This window comes from Macrotis lagotis, chromosome 1 (assembly GCF_037893015.1).
Source record: "Macrotis lagotis isolate mMagLag1 chromosome 1, bilby.v1.9.chrom.fasta, whole genome shotgun sequence".
In the NCBI taxonomy this organism is placed as follows: domain Eukaryota; kingdom Metazoa; phylum Chordata; class Mammalia; order Peramelemorphia; family Peramelidae; genus Macrotis; species Macrotis lagotis.
Genome location: NC_133658.1, coordinates 205,115,527 through 205,133,181, shown reverse-complemented (window position 1 = coordinate 205,133,181; position 17,655 = coordinate 205,115,527). Strand labels below are relative to the sequence as shown.

The following is a 17,655-nucleotide window of genomic DNA, read 5'->3' as shown; positions in this document are numbered from 1 at the left end:
CTCCAAAGCAGATTAGAGCTCATTTATCTGTACTCTTTGTAATTAATATCATATGATCATGACAATCTCTATGTTTTGTTTATCCTTATTCATTTTGGTGCCAGAATTTTGGTTTTCAATAACCAAGAAGAATGTAAACAGCTACCAGTAGGATAACTCAGTACTTTTATTTCAATTAACTAAATCTTCTTTATTCAATCTCACTTTTCCCTAAAAGCTTGGTTCCTTTTCTTCATACTTTTCAGCTAAGTTTCAATTATAATTCTAGTTGTATTTTTCCCTATTTCTGAGATTCTTTGTATATTATTCCTGCCACAGAATAATTGAAAGTCAGCAATAATCATTTTAAATCATTCCGTTTTTATTTGTATTTCAAATAGCAACTGTTTAATGAAAATAGTTGAAAATAAATATATAGACATTTTTCTGGGATCTTTACTTATTTTTAATGTCAATTAAGTTATATCAAACTATTGCCATGTAGTATGACATTTTATTAATTGAAGGTCTTAAGAGCCACCCAGCAGGGAGCCTCCTGGCAGCTGCTTTCTGAGCGTTCAGCTCACAACGGTAAGGGAGTGGAGGGAGACTGTCCTCTGTCCCTGGGACAGGACTCTGGGGCTTTGACCATATTCAGACCCTGGTCATAGTCTGGGGCCCCCATAGAGCAGGGACCCTCTTCACTTCCTTGGGGCAGAGGTGTGAGCTTGTGGTCATCCACAGACTAAAACACAGGCCAGGAGAGCAGTCAGAGTTTCTCATAAGATCTTGAAGGAACTGAGGTTATCGTAGGGTATCACAATCATCCTCAGAAGCTCAGGAAGCACCTCAAAACCAGACATAGGCTGGGGAAATGAGTAAACAGAAAAAAAAGGAACCTGACCACAGACAATTACTTTGGTCCCATAGAGGACCAAAACACAGATTCTGAAGATGAGAAAGTCTAAGTTTCTGAATCTAAAGACTCACAAGAGATCTAGAAGTTGGGCTCAGGCTATGACAGAGCCCAAAATAAGATTTTGAAAGAACTTAAAATCAATTAAGAGAAGTAGAGAAAAAAAATATTTTGAAAGAGCTCAAAAAATATTTTGAAAATCATGTAAGAGAGGTAGAGGAAAAATTGGGAAGAGGAATGATCGAGAGATGCAGGAAAAACATTAAAATGAAGTCAGCAGCTTAGTCAAGGAAATTCAAAAAAATACTGAAGAAAACAACATATTAAAAACCAGTTTAAGACAAATGGATAAAAGTTAATGAGGAGAATGTTTTAAAAAGCAGAATTGGCCAGAGGGAAAAGGAGATAAGAAAGTTCTCTGAGGAAAACAAATCCTTCAACTGTAGAATGGAAAGGAAGCTGATGACTTTATAAGAAATCAAGAAACAATAATTCATCACCAAAAGAATGAAAAACTAGAAGAAAATGTGAAATATATCATTGGAAAAAACAACTAACCTGGAAAACAGATCCAGAAGAGATAATTTTAAAATTACTGAGCTACCTGAAAGTCATGATCAGAAAAAAAAAAAGCTTTGACTTCATTTTTAAAGAATTTCCTTAGGAAAATTGCCCTGATATCCTAGAAACAGAGGATAAAATAGAAATGGAGAGAATCCACAGATTTCCTACTGAAAGAGATCCAAAAAACCAACCCCCAGGAATATTATAGCCAAGTTCCAGAACTCCCAAGTCGACGAGAAAATACTACAAGCAGTGAGAAGGAAACAATTCAAATATCATAGAGCTACAGTCAGGATTACCCAGAATTTAGCAGCATCTACCTTAAGGGCTCATAGGACTTGGAATATAATATTCCAGAAGGCAAAAGAGCTTGGAATGCAACTGAGAATCAACTACCCAGCCAAACTGAACATCCTCATTCAAGGGAAAAGATGGACTTTCAGTGAAACAGGGGAATTTCAAATGTTCCTGTTGAAACAGCCAGAGCTGAACAGAAAGTTTGATCTTCAAGTACAGGACTCAGGTGAAGCAAAGAGAGGGTGGAGGAGAGGGGTAAATTATGCGGGACTTAAGGATGATGACCTGCATGTATCCCTGCATGGGAAGATGATACTGGTAATACTCATATGAACCTTCTCATTTATTAGAGTAGGTAGAGGGCTGGCTAGGTTGCCCAGTGGATAAAGCACCTGCCCTGTAGTCAGGAGTACCTGAGTTCAAATCCGGCCTCAGTCACTTAATAATTACCTAGCTGTGTGGTCTTGGGCAAGCCACTTAACCCCCATTGCCTTGCAAAAAAAAACCTAAAAAAAGAGTAGGTAGAAGGAGCTTTTGTAGATGAGGCACAGGAGAGAGCTGAATTTGAAGGTATAATATATTGTAAAAATGGAATCAATGAATGAAAAGGAAATGTACTGGGAGAAAGGGAAGGAGAGGCTATTTCATTAAGAAATAGCATTTGCAATGTATGGATGGGGGGGAAGGTGAGGGGCAATGAGAGCCTTCATTCTCATTGGAAATGACTCAGAGGAAACAGCATACATACTCAATAGGGTATAGAAATCTAGAAGAAAAAGGACAGAAAGGGATGGGGGAGGGGAGGGGAGGGGAGTATGTGGGTGATAGAAGAAGGGGTAGATTATAGGAGACGATAGTCAGATATAACACATTTTCTTTTTTTAACTTTTTGCAAGATGATGGGATTGGATGGCCTCTCTGGGACCATGGGGCCAAGTCATTGCTGGGTCTCTAGGGTGGGATGTAGGCTTGAGACCTCTTGGCCCCAGGGCTGGTGCTCTGTTCACTGTGCTACTTGGTTACCCCACAGCACATTTTTGAAGAGGGACAGAGTGAAGGGAAAGAAAAAATATAATAGATGGTAGTGGGGAAGAATGGTTGGAGGGAATTGCAATCAGCAATAGCAACTGTGGAAAAATATGGAAGTAACTTCTATGATGGACTTGTGATAAATAATGTGGTCCACTCAAGACAGAGCTGGTGGTATTGAAACACAGACTGAAACAAATTTTTTTCTTTTTCTTTCACTTAATTTTCTCATGAGGTTTTATATTTTTGTGGGGAAAGGGAGGATTATGTTTACTCTTACAATAAGAATATTTCAGTAATGTGTAAATAAATTAAAGAAAAAATAAATTCCAATTACTTTGAAAATGACTAAAAAATTATGTATAAAAAAGTAATGGAATATTATGGGACTCTAAGAAATTATGAAAGTAATAAATACAGAGAAGTATGGAAAGACCTATATGAACTGATGCAGAGTGAGACAGTCATATCAATCCTTTTGATTTGCAGGGACCTCATAATATTTTGAAAGTCACACATGTAATAAGTGGCATATCTAGGACCTGAACTCAGGTTCCCTATTTCCAAATCTAGTATTCTCCTGTACTGTACAACACTATTGTTGTGATTTTTGTTGTTCAGTTGAAACCAATTCTTCATGCCATGTTCACCTTACTAATTCATGGGTTTTTCTTGGCAAAGATACTAAAGTGGTTTGCCTTTTCCTCCTTCAGTGGATTAAGGCAAACAGAAGTTAAGTGACTTGACCAGGGTCATACAGCTATTGTCTGAAGTCACATTTAAACTCAGGTTTTTTTAACTCTAATCTCAGAGCTCTATCTGCTGAGCCACCTCTTTGCTTCCAGCTGTCTTCTGTGGAGTTAATTTAGAAAATCAGGAATAGTCCTCTTTTGGGAAGGATTAGTGAGACTTTTTTGTTCTTTAAATTGGCATTCCCTGATCCCCAATCAAGTGGTTGGTGACCTGCAGTAGAGTCACAGCCCACAAAGGGAAGAAGCAATCCATTGCAAAATATCAGCTCCTTCCACCTCTCAGCTTTTTACTACACAGGTTGCTCCATTTTCTTTGTCTCTGACTCATTTTTTCTGTCTTCATTTTTTTTCCTTTGGTTATTCTCAGGAAAGTATCATGAAAATAAAATGTACTTTCTTGAAGGCAGCAGTTTTCATTTTTGCTTTTGTTTTCCCAGGACCTACCACAATATCCAAAGCATTGAAAACATTTTTAAAAGTCTTTGTTGAATTGCACTGAATTAAATTGAGTTCAATTTTGATGTCCAAATGTGATCCTTAGCTTCCTTGGCACTGCTGATATCTGCCCTCATAAACAAGAAAGGGCTCTATTGTTCAATAATAGCTTCTTCTAACACCCTAACAGCAACATGGGAGTGAAGATCAACTTAATGGACTTGCTTATTCCATCAGTGCAATAATCAGGGACAATTTTAGAGTATCTGAGATGGAGAATACCATCTGTATCCAGAGAAAGAACTGTGGAGTTGAAACAAAGACCAAGAACTACTTCCTTCAATTTTTTTAAAAAAGTTGTCTTATGTACTACATAATTTTACTGTGTCTAATGTTTTTTTTTCCTCAAGGATATGTTTTTTTTTTCTCAACACATTCAATTTTGATTAATGTATAGCATGGAAACAATGTAAAGATTATCAGATTGCCTTTGGTGGGGGGAGGGGGGAAGAAATTGTGAAGTTCAAATCCTTGCAAAAAAAATGATGGGTAGAAACTACTATTGTATACAATTGGAAAACAAATAAAATATTTTTAAAAAAATTTGAAGACTCTCAGTTTTCTGGTGGAAAGTATATTGGCTTTGAATTCAAAGGACCTGGGTTTGAATCTTTCTTTGTTGTTATGCAACTACTTTAAATTCTCTGGACTTTGGTTTCTTTATTTGGAAAACAAGGAGGAAAGATTAGTTGATTTCCAAGGTCCCTTTAAGTTCTTGATCTTTGCCCCCCAAATTTCATTGAGGGAATGTTTCCTAACCTTGTAGATTGCAACCCTTCACCTCTTAGAAAGTAGTTTTAAAAAACCCCAAAAACCCCAAAATAAAAAGTGGCTTCCACAAATTGCTATAGCTAAAAATTTGATCACCCTGATACCTGCCCTGGAATGAGGAAGCCTTTGTATGTGAACTAGATTTGCCTTCAAGTGATAGGTATGCAATCCATTATCAGGCCTTTCATCAAAGAGCAGTGAGAGAAATATAAAATGCATTGTCAGACTGATGCATAGAGTGACATTCTAACAGCTGAAGGGACCTAACTGTGTACATTTTGTTATTAACTCTGAGCCAACTCCAAGCTGTTATGATGCAGCCTAGGAGCTATTAAGGAAAGGTGACAGCTATAATGTTGCTTAAGTGTAACAATCATTCTTTTATGTTCTTTCTCATAGCATATGGCAAATTAAAAAGCTAATTTTTGTTGTTTTATAATTTCCATAATGAAACTTATGCAAAGTTTTTTAGAAAAGCAGATCATTACAAGACTTGACCGGAAATTGTTGGCATCTTAGAAGAAATATTGGTTTAAAACAATAGTTCTTCTTCATCATATGCTTCCATGTCCTTACCCACTTAATTCCTTCTTTTTTCTTCCACTAGTAAGAATCAGTAGTTCTCCCTTTTTTTTCTGAAAAGAAGAGAATAACTAATATGAATGCAGTTATCTTTGTTTTATAGATAACAGATACTACTCAGAGAGAAAAGTGAAGGAAAGAAGGGACAAGTCAGAGAAGGTTGAAAGAAATGCAGAAAAGCAAAGTGTTGTAGTTTAAATTTTTCCAATGGACGTTGGGGATCATTTTTTTATCTGAGGTCATTGGACCCTCAAGAGGCTTGTGGAAAGATTTCAAAGGTTCTAAAAATTTGGATGACAAAAAGTACATCTTTATTTTTCACTAACCCTGGATTTCCTTTTTAATCCTATGTATTTTATTATATTCACTTAAACAAATTATAATGAGAAGGGAACTATGCACTTCTTTAAGATGCCAAAGTGACTCATTTTACAAAGAAAGTTTGAAACTATGCAATGGACTTTGTCTATCAAATAACTTTTTGAATCTCTACAGCCTCAACTTCCCTTGTCCCATGGTCCACGTTAGTAGAATGTGTTTTGAGAAACTGTGAGATAATATAGTTCAGGAATGTTAGGGACACCTTTAAATTTCAAACAAATTTTATCACGTTATTTTTTAGAATCAAAGTGCATTTGGAATTTGAAACATTGTATGAGTTTAGTTTTATGAGGTCATAGATCTCTAGCTGGAAGTAGAGTTTAGAGGTCTTATGTAATTTTGGGGGGGGGCAAGGAAATGGGGTTAATCGACTTGCCCAAGGTCACACAGCTAGGTCATTATAAAGTGTTTAAGAACAGATTTGAACTCACATCCCCATGATTCCCAACATACAAACTGATGAATTCCTTTAGTTCACATACTAGTAGTTCTTTGGAATCCAAGGACCTCAATTTGACTCTCTTTTCTGATATGTGCATGACTTTGGGCAAGTCATTCAATCTTTTTGGCTTTGATGCTTGTTACCTATTTTATACCTCATTTTCCTAATTTATAACGACTGTTTGGCCTAGATCAATGGTGTCAAATTTAAATCAAAAGGAGTCAGCCACTAAATTGTACAAAAGGATTTTTGTGGCCAACATATTGACCTAGAAAACATCTTGATTTATATTTTTATAATATTTTACAATATTTTTCTGTATTTTGCTAAGTATTTCAAAAATTACATTTTAATTGATTTAGACCACACTTAGAAATGGACTAGACGATTTCTCCAATAGCTATAAATCCTATGATTTTTTGATTCTTTGGGTCCTACTATTCGTTTCTGGAGGTCTCCTCCCTTACTCTGTATATCTTCTCTCTCTCTCTCTCTTTGTTTTTTAGATTTTTTTTCCAGGCAATGGGGTTAAGTGGCTTGCCCAAGGCCACATGGCTCAGTAATTATTAAGTGTCTGAGGTCAAATTTGAACCCAGGTACTCCTGACTCCAAGGCCCGTGCTCTATTCACTGCACCACCTAGCTGCCCCTGTATATCTTCTCTCAAGAAATTCTTAATATTTTTATTTTTCTTGAATTTTAAAGTTACTTTGTTTTAAATAGTATTGAATTGTGTAATTGACAGTTGAAGGTAGCTGGTGGTTCAGTGTTTAGAGCACTGAGTCAGGAAGACCTGAGTTCATATTCAGTCTCAGACTTAGCACGATTGTGGCCCTGTTACCTCTGATTGCCTAACCAAGTGGATCCATACTATCCACTGGAGAAGAAATGCCAAACTATTTCAGTATCTTTGTCAAGAAAACTTCAAATGGAATCATGAAGGGTCACAAACAACTGAAATAACTGTACAACAATAAAAATTGATGATTCTTTAATGAAAGTGTTTGTCCTTGCTGTTCACTGTCTGGTCATTAATTGGGATTTTAATTTTACCCTAATATTATTTTTGTCTAAAAATCAGATTTGACCTGCATTATTTTGATTTGTTGTACTTGCAACTTAATTTTATTTTAACTTATGAATATCAGAACTGTAATTTCACTGACATGGGGAACTCCTTATGAGCAAACTTTACCAATTCATGTCTCACATCTTCTATAATATAGACTTATAGTGGTACAGAGTTAAATGAGAGTTAAATGACTTATTCAGATTCACTGTCAGAGGCAACACTTGCAGCCAGACATCCTTAAATTGATTCACAATCCATTGTACCATGATGCTCTTACTTAGCACCAATCTGTTGCAAAGTCAAGAACTACCTATATAATTTATGAGTTTGACCAGTTCTCTGCAAAAGAAGCCTAGGAGACTAAGATGCATGTTTCTTATGTGAGTTTGAGGATTCAGTGTAATACTTATATTCAAGAAAAGAGATAGTAAAGAAAAAAGAAAGGTATATCTGAAACTTAAATATGATTTGAATTTTTTTCAGCCAGATATATAAAGTTTCTAGTAAGGAAACTTTTTTCATTTCCTTATCTTTCTTTTATGAAGTTTTTGTAAACTATATTTTCAAGAGTTTTAAAACTAAATTTCCTTTTAATTTTTCACTTATTTTTGTTTATTTACTTGAATTTAAAACCAAACATTTAGAAGAGGACCACCCAGAAGAGTGTAGGACTGCAAGTCCATGTCATATACAAAAAGGCTGAAGAAAGTGGGAAAGTTTAGCCTAGAAAGGAGTAAACTTAAATGTACATGAGAGTTTGCTTCAAATATTTGTAACCCTCATTTGTAAGAGCATATAGATTTGTTCTGTAGTCCAAAAAAGCAAACTACTCTAGGAATCATGGGTAAAAGTTTTAAAGAGGAAGATTTTTTTAAAAATACAATTCAAGCTATTTGAGAATAAAATGATTTTATATATATATATATATATATATATATATACATATATATAATATATTACCCTTTATAAGGGAGGACCACTTGAGAATTTTATAGAGAGAATCCTTCTTCTTTATAAATAGGTTGAATTAACTGGCCCTGGGGGATCTCTTCCAACTTTGAAATTGTATTATTTTTCTTCAATTAATTTCTTTAATTCTTTAATTAAAATAATAATTAAAGGACTTGAAGTATCTAAAACAAATTTAACCTTTTTTTCAGATTGCTGTATTTAGGAAATAAAAACTAAGGTACTGACCTCTCAATACCACTGAAATCGTAAATGCCACAGGTTTAGAAACATTAAATGAAAATATGCCATGCTGGGGACAATATAATTAAATATGAGAAAATGAAAATTCACCTGAATTTTTATGAACTTGCTTCATACAAAGCATACAAAGTCTGACTTGAATCATTAAATTTAAATTTAAAGTTCAGGATATTTCTCCTTTATAATAGTCACATATAGACACATCAGTTCATGAATCATTTTCTCAAAAGTAGAGAAGAACTTTATTGAAGATTTTTATTTGTCCAGTTTCAATTAAAGAGACTAAAGTAGCATAATGTATCATCCTTTCAAAATTTTTTTTACAAAGTATATGATTATAGCATAAATATTCATTTTCCTTTTGAAATTTACAGACTTCTAGAGATTTGCCTAAAAAAAGAAATAGTGCTTATACTGAGATGGTGTCTTTTTTTTTTGTACACAACAATGGGGTTAAGTGACTTGCCCAAGGTCACACAGCTAGGTAATTATTAACTGTCTGAGGCTGGATTTGAACTCAGGTCCTCCTGATTCCAGGGCCAGTACTCCATCCTGTGCCACTTAACTGCGCTCTGAGATGTTGTCTATAGTTAAAAAAGGGAATGCTGTTTCCTTTAGTTATTTATAGAATGACTTTAATATGTAGATGTCATTCTAATCATCAGTACTTTCACCACTACCATCATAGTTATCATCCAAGAGAGCAGAACATTGTCTATAGAGAGAAGTCTCTCTATAGTTCTCTTGGTGAGGGAGAGCTGACCTGCCTATGACACAAATTCATATATACAGACTCTGTGATCCAGAACGAGTCTTCTAATCTCTCTGTAGTTTTGGCAGCTCTCTAATCTTTGGTTAAATTAAGCAAAAAGGTAAAAGGTGCTTTGCTAAAATTGATCATCCTTATTATTATTCATTATTTTTAAATTAGTATGAATTTCAGCATAGTTTCTGATGGATGAGTAGTGGAGGTATTAGAGGAGGAGGAAGAAGAGGGAAAAGGAATAGAAAGGGGGGACAAGGGGAAGAAGACACCACATTAGTAGTGTCAACCTTAAATAGAAATATACATAATTATATCTTAAAAGGAAATAAAATGGAGGGGGAATAAAAGAAAGGTAGCAGGGCTAATAAAAGGGAGAGTAGATTGGAGAGGTAGTGGTCAGAAGTAAAACACTTGGAGGGATCTGGTGAAAGGAAAGAGAGGATAAATGGGAAAAAGTAGGCTGGAAGGAAATAATATGAATTCAATAAACTCATTCATAAAATAGAAGAGGATAGTAAAGTGGATTATGTGATTTAGACATAAAGGGTAATAGCATAAGCATGGAATAGTCTACCTTTTGGATATGTGGTGAAGAAAAGAATTTATGATCAAACAAGAGATAGAGAGTATTACATGATGTAAAATGAATAATTTTGATTATATTAAATGAAAAAAGGTTTTGCATAAACAAAACCAATACAGGCAAGAGTAGAAGGAAAGTGGAAAACTCGGGGAAATTTTTACATTGTTTCCCTGATAAAGACTTTATTTCCCAAATATATATAGAAAACTGGATCAAATTTATATAAAAATAAGAGCAGCTAGGTGGCGCAGTGGATAGAGCACCAGCCCTGGAGTCAGGAGTGCCTGAGTTCAAATTAGGCCTCAGAAACTTAATAATTACCTAGCTGTGTGGCCTTGGGCAAGCCACTTAACCCCATTGCCTTGCAAAAAATAAAAAAATAAAAATAAAAAAATTGTAAATATATAATTTATTCTATGTTTGATAAATAGTCAAAGGATTTGAACAGGCAGTTTTCAGATGGAAACATTAAAGCAATCTATAGCCATATGAAAAAAATGGTCTAACTCACTATTAGAGAAATGCAAATTAAAACAACTCTCCACCTTACACCTATCAAGATTGCTTAAAATAAGAAAAATGGAAATTCACAAATGTTGAAAGAGATGTGGGGAAACTGGGACAATAAAGCAGTGCAGAGAATAGCATTTCTTTGTGAGGGCAAAGAATTAGAAATTGAAGTCTTGCCTATCAATTAGGGAATGATTGAAAAAGTTGTGGTATATGAATGTGATGAAATACTATTGTGCTATAAGAAATAATGAGCAGTATATTTTCAGAAAAAAACAAGACTTACATGAACTGATACATAGTGAAAATAAAGCATTGTATACAGTAATAGCAATATTGTATGAAGATAACTGTGAATAACTTAGCTATTCTCAGCATTTTATTTATCTAAGATAATTCTGAAGGATTCATAATGAAAAATTCTATCCACCTCCAGAGAAATAATTGATGAGGTTTGAATACAGATCAAAGCTTACTTTTTAGGAACTTTATTTTTCTTTATTATTTTTCCTTTTTGATCTTTTTTTAATAATGTGACTAATATGGAAATATGGTTTGCATGATTGCTCATTTGTAACCTATATAAATCAATCAGTGGAGGAGAGGGAAAAGAAAGAGGAAGAGAATTTGGAACTCAAAAATTTTAAATGCAAATATAAAAAATGTTTATATGTAATTCGGAAATTTTTTTTTTAAATCTCAAAAAGTCCCAGAAACTAACATTATCTCTGTGGAATTTCATTTTGTTTATTTCATTGAACATTTTCCCCAATTACATTTTAATCAGCTTCAGTTCCTGAGAGTTGAACATATTTGCTAAACACCAATGAAATCACAGAAGTGATAATTAAAAAAGAAAAGACAAATGCTTTCCTTATAACAAATCTGAAACCTAGATAGAAACTGAAAAAGAAATCTTAACAAACTCATGTTTCCAAAAGAATTGTCCAGATCTAATCATGTCAATTGGTTGTTAGTATCAGGCCTAGTAAAATTCACGGTTATTAGTTATAATGAAGATAAAAGTGATCTTATGAAGGTTTCAATGAGATTAAATTTTATTCACTAGGTTTAATACTCAAAAAGATAATTCTATTTGAAGACCAAGTATAGCGAATAAGATTGATTCTGGTAAATAAATTTGATTCTGGTAATTAAATTTAGCAAGGATTAAAGTGACATAGCAGATAGTTACCTGGTGAAGTATGATTATGTGTCTCTTGAATATGAAACTTTTATTTTTTATTTAAAAATAAATATGTTCATTTGTTTAATACATAGGAACTTCAGGATCTTAATTATAAAGGAGTCATTGATCTGGGGAAATCCTTGTACTAAACACCCCAGACTTATGCATGATATGCCAGACTTTCTGGTTTTTTTCATTCTGTATGTGGGGAATAAGTGTTTTCAGCTGGTTTAGAGCTTTAGGATAGTATATTAAAGTATGTAGTTTTTATATTATATAGTATCTTATATATATACATATATGTATATATTGTATATGTAATATATAATGTGTGTGTGTGTGTGTGTGTGTGTGTGTGTGTGTGTGTGTGTGTGTGTGTGGAAATTTAGTGTGTTAGAAACCATTTGGGAGGACATAGAATCCATCTTCTGGAGTTACATTGGTAGTCCTTAGGAAAGGTTTGATCTCCAGGAAGTTGTGTTTAGTGTTTTCTCCCTTCCCTTTCCCTCCCTTTTGGGCACATTTAGTCTCCATCCTGTGATGTTTTTCTTCTGGAAAGTGGGGAGGGAGTGACCCTGCAAACATCACTTTTGTTCTCCTCATTCAGTTATTCATTTTAAAACTGTCTTTATGTGTCAACTTAATTCTTCTTTTTCCACCTTGTCAGGTCTTGTGTGTGTACTAATATTCCCCAATGTTTCTTGTTTCAGCTATTTATACAAGAATGAAATCCAGTCAATTGACAGGCAAGCATTTAAAGGACTTGCCTCTCTAGAACAACTGTAAGTGCCATCCTTCTTTCCCATGCTCTACCTTTAGTCATATCATCTACTTGGTTGCCTTTCAATGGGGAAAGTGTGTTGCTTTGACTCATGTCTGTTCTTTGCATGCTACACTTAGGTGTTCAGGGGGCAAGAATTAAGTAGATTTTTAATTATGTACTTGTACTTGAAGTAGTAAAAATTGGCCAATGTCATTTGTTGCCTTTCTTCTGTGTCTACACATTTGTAATTTCCTTTCCCAATTCCTTTGTAATTTCCTGTGATTCTTGGGAAGTTGGGGTGGGGTGGGGGTGTGTGTGAGGATAGGGTGGAGAAGGAGGATCAAGATAAACAAATCTTATTATAGTAAATGTATTCACATTCAATGGGAGACAATTACAAAACCTACATCAGTTCTAATGGAACCCATCTGAAGATGAGTTGAGCCCTTTTGACCTTTTCTAGTAGGTCATATATACCAGGAGTCAGAAGGACATTATTTTCATTGTTTTGGGTCAGTGAAGAAATCCCTTGGTCCATGGACCAGTAGCTGGGACAAGGAGAATGTATCCATAAATTGAGTTGTCACTCAGTAGCTTTTAAATAGAGAATCTTTGGACAGCTAAGTAGTGCACTGGAGTCAGGAGGAGAGGAATTCAAATCTAGCCTCAGACATTTAACATTTACTAGCTGTGTGACCTTGGGCAAATCACTTAACCTTGATTGCCTCTCAACCAGGTCCATCACCAATTGTCCTGATTCCTATCTGGTCACTGGATTCAGATGCTCCTGGGGAGAAAATGAAACTGGTGACTTAGCACAGTGCTCCCTTACTAAAATCCAGTTTATGTGCTTGCCATGGCATCACCTTCTTGATGTCAATGACAAAAACACCATCATTGTTCAGTTTTTGATCTCTCCTTGTTTGCCAAGTGTAAGGAAATTCTTTTTTTGCCTCTCCTTTGGATTTTGCCTCATCAGAACCAAGTGGGTTGCTCAGTGACCAATCCTCTTTGGTTGCATCCTCCATCCACTGCTGCCATCATAGATTCCAAGGGATTATTACATAACTCTTAAAAATGTTATTTGAAAATCCTCAGTCCTTTAGAGCTGAATCCAAGAACACTAGGCTCATGGGAAGAGTCCAAGGGAACTTTAAACTCATTTCCACATCACCCAGCAAGAGGGCATTGGGAGTAGGGAGAGTTGAGAAGTTTCACACTGACAGCATTGTGTATAATATATCTGTATGGAAAGATACTTTAATTTTTAACTTTCATCTGAAAATATAGGTCCATTGCTAATTGGGTAGATCACTATATGGGATTTCTTTCTGAATATGTGATGAATTGGTTTCATTTTGAAAATATCTTTTGATTTGGTAATCATTTGTTCACTGATGTTGCTAAGTTGTAATCATAGAGTTCAGTCCCTCCCCCCAAAAAGTCAAAGAAACTTTCCAGTTGTAGGTGCAGAATGTGCCACTGAACAGAAAGGACATTTTGTAAAAAAAGTTCAATACTTTTTTGGTTGAAATGTATGGAAAACAACACAAACTTTTTCTGTCACTTATTTGGGCACAAACCAGCTGTTTAACACATTTATGGTTTCTTGGACTAATTCTTATAAACATATACTTTTAATGTTTTATGTTCTTTTTTATTATTGCTATATTCTAGTGAATTTTGCCTTATAATATATAAGTACAGCTAACTAAAATGAATAATCACATTGGCCATACTTTGTATGTATACAACCTCTGATGATGCTTTTTCATCAGTCCTCTTAAATCTAGAGTGGTCATTGTATTAATCAGAATTTTGAAGTCTTTCTATATTGTTTTCTTTTATGTTATTGTCATCATCCAGTAAATTGTCCTCCTTGTTATGCATTTTCTATTTTGTAATATTTCATAGATGTCTTTACTTTCTCTGATTTGTTCATAACCATCAATTTTTTTTGGCAAGGCAGTGGAATTAAGTGACTTGCCCAAGTTCACACAGCTAGGTAATTATTAAGTGTCTGAGGTAGGATTTGAACTCAGGTACTCCTGACTTCAGGGCCAGTAGTCTATCCACTATGCCACCTAGCTGCCCCAACCATTGATTTTTTTTTTAGGCCCAATAATCCATTAGGGTCCTATACAACTAATTGTCCAGTCATTCTCTACTCCTTAAGTACTCTCTTTTCTTTTCCTTGATAGGTACTCTCTTTCCTACTATAATATTTTCCAAATATTTTAGTCAGTTTTTGAAGCAAGAGATTACATCAATGAGAAACAACTGTATATTTTTTTAACTAATTCCAATGACATATATCTATTCATGGGAGACATATTTTGGGGGGGATTTTTATTAATACATTTGAGAAAAAGTTCATATAATACATCCATTTGAGAGAAAACTATATGAAATCAATAAGAGAATAAATATTAAGAATTGCTATGTAAGAATGTCTTTCATCTTTTTCACAGTTCCATTATATGGCTCTATTGAAGTTTATTGCTTATAATCTGCAATCAGAGAGGCATGGGTCAGAGAGATCTTTAATTATGAGAATATAATTGAAATAGCAAAAATGACCAAGGTCATTCTTTATTGTTTAGCATCTTGCCATGTTTGTGATAGTCTTTCCCAGTCAAGTACTGACAATAACTGATAGGTCTTAGGTCTTTTTTATACCAGTGAAATCTTGTGGGGGCGTGTGTGTGTGTGTGTGTGTGTGTGTGTGTGTGTGTGTGTGAGTGCATGTGTATGTTGCATGTGTTTACTACCCTTTGAAAAAACAGGCATTTTTGATAAGTGAAAAGAATTGAAGAAGATTATGATTTGGCTGTATAAAAATAAACATAATACTAACAACATCACAACAGTAATAATAGCATTTATATAATTACCTCTTAAATGTGAGGTGTTGTGTTAAGTACTTTGCAATTATTATTTTATCCTTACAATAATGCTGCGAAGTAAGTGCTATTATTATCTTCATTTTACATTTAAGAAAACTGAGGCAAATGATCTGCTTCAGTTGGCAAATGTTTGAGACTGAATTTGAACTCAGATCTTTTTAACAGTAAACCCAAGGACCTTTTCACTGTTATATCAAACTGCCCCAATTTGAAAGTAACTGAAGACCCTTATCATTGAACATCCATGACCTCATCAACTAAATACTAAAATGGAAAGGTTTGCTAAAACTTGTTCCCTATCCCCCTTTAACTTGTAGTCTGGTAAGGGGGCATCATGATCATGTACATGGGTAGTGTATCAGAAATTTTTTTAATTTATTTTTTATTCTCATTTCGTACAAATGTTTTTCTTTACATTAATAAAATATACTTGTTTACAAGTAAACAAAATACCCCTCCCCCCATGAATATAGATAGACTTGCTTGGGCAAAAAAGTAAAGGGGGGAGAAAAAAAATTAAAATTAAAAAAAAATAATAGTAATAATTGTAGGTATGGCCAGGTGGTGCAATGGACGAAGCACCAGCCCTGGATCCACGAGCACCTGAGTCCATATCCAGCCTCATAAACCCAACAATCACCCAGCCATGTGACATGCAAGCCACCTGATCCCCACTGCCCTGCAAAAACCAAAAAGAAGAAAAGAAAAAAAAAAAGAAAGACCCAAAATAAAATAAAATAGTAATAATAGTAGGGGTGGCTGGGTGGCAGACAGAGTATTGGCCCTTGAGCCGGGAGCACCTGGGTCCGAAGCCAGCCCCAGACACCCAATGATCACCCTGCTATGTGGCCCCAGGCAGGCCACCCAGCTCCGCTTGCTCCCCCATATAATAATAACAAAAAATGTGCTTCAGTCTTTGTTCCAACACCATCAACTCTGTTGTGAGTGGATCACATTCTTTATGATAAGTCCATCACAAAAGTTACTTCCATATTTTTCCAACGTTGCCATTTCTGCTTGCAACTCCCTCCTTTCTTATTTCTCTGCTACCATGTACTCTATTTTCTCTCTCCTTTCACTCTGACTCTGCTGTAGGGTCGCTGAGTGGCGCAGCAGACAGATCCCTGGTCCTGGGGCCAAGAAGCCCTGATCCCCCATACCACCCCTTAGGCCCAGAATCCACCTGGCCCTATGGTCCTGGGCAGGCCTTCCAATCCCAGCCCCTTGCAAGAAGTAAAAAAAGAAAATGTGTTATATCTGACCACTCTCCCCCCATGGTCCATCCTCTCCTCCTTTATTTACATCCCCACCCCTTCCCCCTGCTCCCCACCTCCTTCTTACTCCAGTTGTCTATACCCCATTGAGTATATTTGCTGTTTCCTCTCCTAGCCATCTCTGATGAGAGCAAAGGTTCCCTCATTCCCCCTTGCCTCTCCCCTTCCATATCATTGCAATAGCTCATTGTAATAAAAAAAAAATCTTATGTGAAATAGCTTGGACTATTCCCCCTCTCCTTTTTCTTTCTCCCATTCCATTTCCCTTTTTTTCTTATTGACTCAATTTTTACATCATATTTTATCTTTGAATTCAGCTTTCTCCTGTGCTTCAACTATAAAAGCTCCCTCTACCTGCTCTATTAACTGAGATGATTCATATGAAAGTATCATTTTTCTATACATGCAGTTCATCCTCATTAAGTCCCTCATATTTCCCCCCTCTCCTCCAATCTCCATGCTTCACCTGAGTCCTGTATCTGAAGATCAAACCTTCTGTTCAGCTCTGGCCATTCCAAAAGGAACCTTTGAAATTCCCCCTGGTTCGTTGAAAGTCCATCTTTTTCCCTGGAAGAGGACATTCAGCCTTGCTGGGTAGTTCATTCTTGGCTGCATTCTAAGATCTTTTGCCTTCCGGTATATTGTATTCCAAGCCCTACAAGCTTCCAATGTAGCTGCTGCTAAGTCCTGTGTGATCCTGACTGCAGCTCCACGATATTTGAACTGTGTCCTAGCTGCTTGTAATATTTTCTCTTTGACTTGGGAGTTCTGGAACTTGGCTATAATATTCCTAGGGATTGGTTTTTTGGGATCTCTTTCTCTGGGGGATCGGTGGACTCTCTCCATTTCTATTTTGCCCTCTGCTTCTAGAATATCAGGGCAATTTTCCTGTAGTAATTCTTTGAAAATGATGTCAAGGCTCTTTTCCTGATCATGACTTTTAGGTATTCCAATAATTTTCAAATTATCTTTCCTAAGTCTGTTTTCCATATCAGTTGTTTTTTTCAGTGAGATATTTCACATTTTCTTCTAATTTTTCATTTTTTTGGTTTTGAAGTATTGATTCCTGATTTCTGGTAAATTCATCAGTCTCCCTGAATTCTATTCTTTGTCTGAAGGATTTATTCTCCTCAGAGAGTTTTCTTATCTCTTCTTCCATCTGACCAATTTTGC

The 17,655-nt window shown here is 35.3% G+C and overlaps 1 protein-coding gene across 1 annotated transcript in view; it reads left to right on the top strand.

Moving 5' to 3' along the window:
• The window catches only part of PXDN (peroxidasin), a 148,203-nt gene that overhangs the window by 72,711 nt on the left and 57,837 nt on the right, over positions 1-17,655 (top strand). Inside the window, exon 4 of the mRNA XM_074209572.1 lies at positions 12,250-12,321. Within this exon, the coding sequence (XP_074065673.1) occupies positions 12,250-12,321 (72 nt within the window). The remainder of the gene's footprint in view (positions 1-12,249; positions 12,322-17,655) is intronic.